The sequence below is a fragment of the Myotis davidii genome, unplaced genomic scaffold (genome assembly GCF_000327345.1).
Source record: "Myotis davidii unplaced genomic scaffold, ASM32734v1 scaffold129, whole genome shotgun sequence".
Taxonomy (NCBI): Eukaryota; Metazoa; Chordata; class Mammalia; order Chiroptera; family Vespertilionidae; genus Myotis; species Myotis davidii.
Genome location: NW_006383019.1, coordinates 920,035 through 923,067, shown reverse-complemented (window position 1 = coordinate 923,067; position 3,033 = coordinate 920,035). Strand labels below are relative to the sequence as shown.

Sequence of the window (3,033 nt, the reverse complement as noted above, 5' to 3'; positions counted from 1 at the left end):
CCCCACTGGGGTGCCTGGCCAGTCTGGGTGAGGGGTTGAGGGCTGTTTTCAGGCTGCCGGGTGACTGAAGCTCCCAACCACTCCTTTTCTTCTTCTTCTTCTTTTTTTTATTCTGGGTGAGCTTTAGCTCTGAGGCTTGGCTACAGCTCTGAAATCCCAGCTGGCTGAAAGCAGGTTTCTGGGGTTTTGTTTAGCTTCTACATTTGTAAGAATGTTTCAAACTGCCAGTAGCTTTAGCTCTGGCTCCAGCTCAGAGGCCAGCAGTGGCAGGCGGGGAATGTTGGAGTTCTCCATCACTAAAGCAAGCATGCCTCATGTTAACTTCAAGCTGCCTGGCTGCCTGCTGCTATGTTGGCTGGCAGTTAATTTGCATATTGCCCTGATTAGCCAATGGGAAGGGTAGCGGACGTATGGCTAATTACCATGTTTCTCTTTTATTAGATAGGATAACACTGCACAAGAACAAAGCATTGCATTCCAGTCCAAGTGCAGCCACTAACTTACCCTGTGACTTGGAGAAAGTCACTACTCTCTGGACCTTAACTTTCTTATCTGCAAAATCTGGCTATTCATCAGAATCAGTGGGGGTGTTTTCTAAAACGAAAACTTCCTAGGTCACACCTCAAACCTGCTGAGTCAGCATCTCTGAGAGGAGGACGAGAAACCCATCTTTAATCAGCTGCTGGGGAAGTCCTACGGACCTAGGTGCTCTCAGCTCCTTCCACCCCTGACATCCATGGAGTCTTCTCTACCCTCAAGTTATCCTGAGCACTTGCGTCTGGATACAAGTAACACATGGCTTTTCTTTACAGAATAAGAAAAGTTCAGTGAAGCTGGCCACAGCTTTATCACTTGCCTAATGGGTTCAATTCCATTCACTGTAAGACTGTGCCACCCTCTGCTTTTCAGTGAAGACTAATGAAGAGCTATTACTCATTGAATAGTTAAACTGGCTGAGCAGATTTGCACCAAAAATTATGATACATCCATACACAGATCTATAGGACCCTTTACAATATATTCTAATTAGTTGCATCTTTCTCTAATATTCCATACCCACGCTTCAAATACCCAAACTTGTTTCTTCAACGTGCTACATTTTGCAAATGTCCATGACTGCTTGTGCCAATGCCTCTGCCCAGGATGTTCTTGTCTGCCTTCTCTGGCTAGCAAAATTCAATTCATTCTTCAGGACCCAATTTAAATCTTTCTTCTGTGGAACCCTCCCTGAACTACACATCACTGTCCTGCCTGCCACACACAAACCTCCCCTATTCTCTAGCAGGAAGTTTTATTCTAAGAGCCTCCAAAACTTGACACACACCATATAAAAAGCAGCTTGTATGCTGCTGCCTGTGAGTTCCTTGAAGCAGAGACTGAGTGTACGCATCTTTATTCCTGACGTGCATATCGAATCCTCAGTAAACAAAACTCACTTGTCATATAAAATCATGGCATCGTTTTGTGCCTCCTGTCCATCATACTGGCCCTTCTTGGCAGCAAGCTGAGACTGGAAGTTATCTGCTGCCAACCAGAACTGCAAGACATTCACTGCATCTTCTTTTTCCATGTACTAGGAAGGAAAAACACAGAAGAGGAAAATGAGACTATAAACAGATTTCACTTACCATCCCTAATTTATAAGCCCTAACTATTAATATATAGGATATAATTAACAAAACAAAACCAACAAAAAACCCGAACAGGTCCACTTGTTCCGTTAATGCCAGTCAGCAATGTACAGTCATTTGAGATAGAAAAGTTTAAAAACATTCTTTTAGAGGGGGTAAAAAAAAAAACTAACAAAAACACAACTAGTACACAGCTGGATGCAATGTTAGTGAACTGGAGTAAAATTTAGTAAAGGTGCACCAGTGGTTCCTCACTGGCAAACATGCGAAGAGTAAAGTAACCAGACCAAATCTTTTATACCTGATCATTTCCATCACTCCATGCAGCCACATTAACCTGAATAAATGCTGACTTAGCCCCGGCCGGTGGTGCTCAATGGACAGAGCATTCACTGGCCCTTGCACCAGAGAGTCACAAATACAATTCCCGGTCAGGGAATCCACCTGGTGACAGGTTCGATCCCTGGCCCACGAGGGTGGGGTGGGGGGTGGGGGCACAACCAATTGATGTGTTTCCCTGAAATGGATGTTGCTCTCCCTCCTTCTCTCTCTCCCTACCCCCTCCTTTCCACTCCCTCTAAAAATCAATGGAGAAAATATCCTCAGGTGAGGAATAACAACAACAAAAAAAGCTCACTTACACTGTGGCAAACAGAGGGAGTGGAAAATAAATCATTCTTGTGAAGAGATAGGATAGGTGCAAGTGTGTATTTCAGTTACTGCTTCGTGAGACTGGGGATCCTCTTATCTCTACTTAATAGTCATGTACTGTGCAACAAAAGATTTCATTTTCTGAAGCCTACAAATACAATTACACTAAAATGTATGCCTCAAAGACATTAATATACTCACTGCTTTTTGCAAATGCTTTCCTGGGCAATTGTATGAAGTGGCTAAAGCAAAGGTAATGACAGTAAGAAAAAATTTATGACTTTTCTTTCTCTCTTCTGAAGTCTGATCTGAAAATATTTGCACACTGGGATCAAGTATCAAACTCTGTGATTTTAAAACAACTCCAAATAATTTAAAATATACATTCTCTTAATTCGATTTTTCCAAATTAGAGTTATTTTACATTGCATTTTCATGGTCTCTCTTTAATATGTCATTAAAGTTCTCTTGCCACCACATACACCTTAAAACAATTACACAATTATTTAAATCCAGCTATGTTATTTTCTATATACAGGGCCCCAGCATTACAGTTTAGAGGCTGCAATGCTCGAACAGAGTATGAGAGGAAACGCAGACTTTACCTCAGAGAAATAAAAGAGGGCTGACTCACAGAAGAGAATGTCAGCCAGGTAAACAGTTCCGCTGGTCAGCACTTCAATCTGGTATTTACAGAAATGGTGACTCCGCAGAAACTCACTAAAGTGCCTGCACATGGACAAAAGGGGAC

General features: G+C 42.3%; 1 protein-coding gene across 2 annotated transcripts in view; it reads right to left on the bottom strand.

The window, feature by feature from the left end:
* The window catches only part of AKAP10 (A-kinase anchoring protein 10), an 83,110-nt gene that overhangs the window by 35,506 nt on the left and 44,571 nt on the right, over positions 1–3,033 (bottom strand). For both annotated transcript variants that reach the window (XM_015558374.1, XM_015558375.1), the window contains exons 7-8: positions 2,888–3,011; positions 1,437–1,573 (exon numbers count right to left, since the gene is read on the bottom strand). In XM_015558374.1, coding sequence (XP_015413860.1) covers positions 1,437–1,573; positions 2,888–3,011 — 261 coding nt within the window. The remainder of the gene's footprint in view (positions 1–1,436; positions 1,574–2,887; positions 3,012–3,033) is intronic.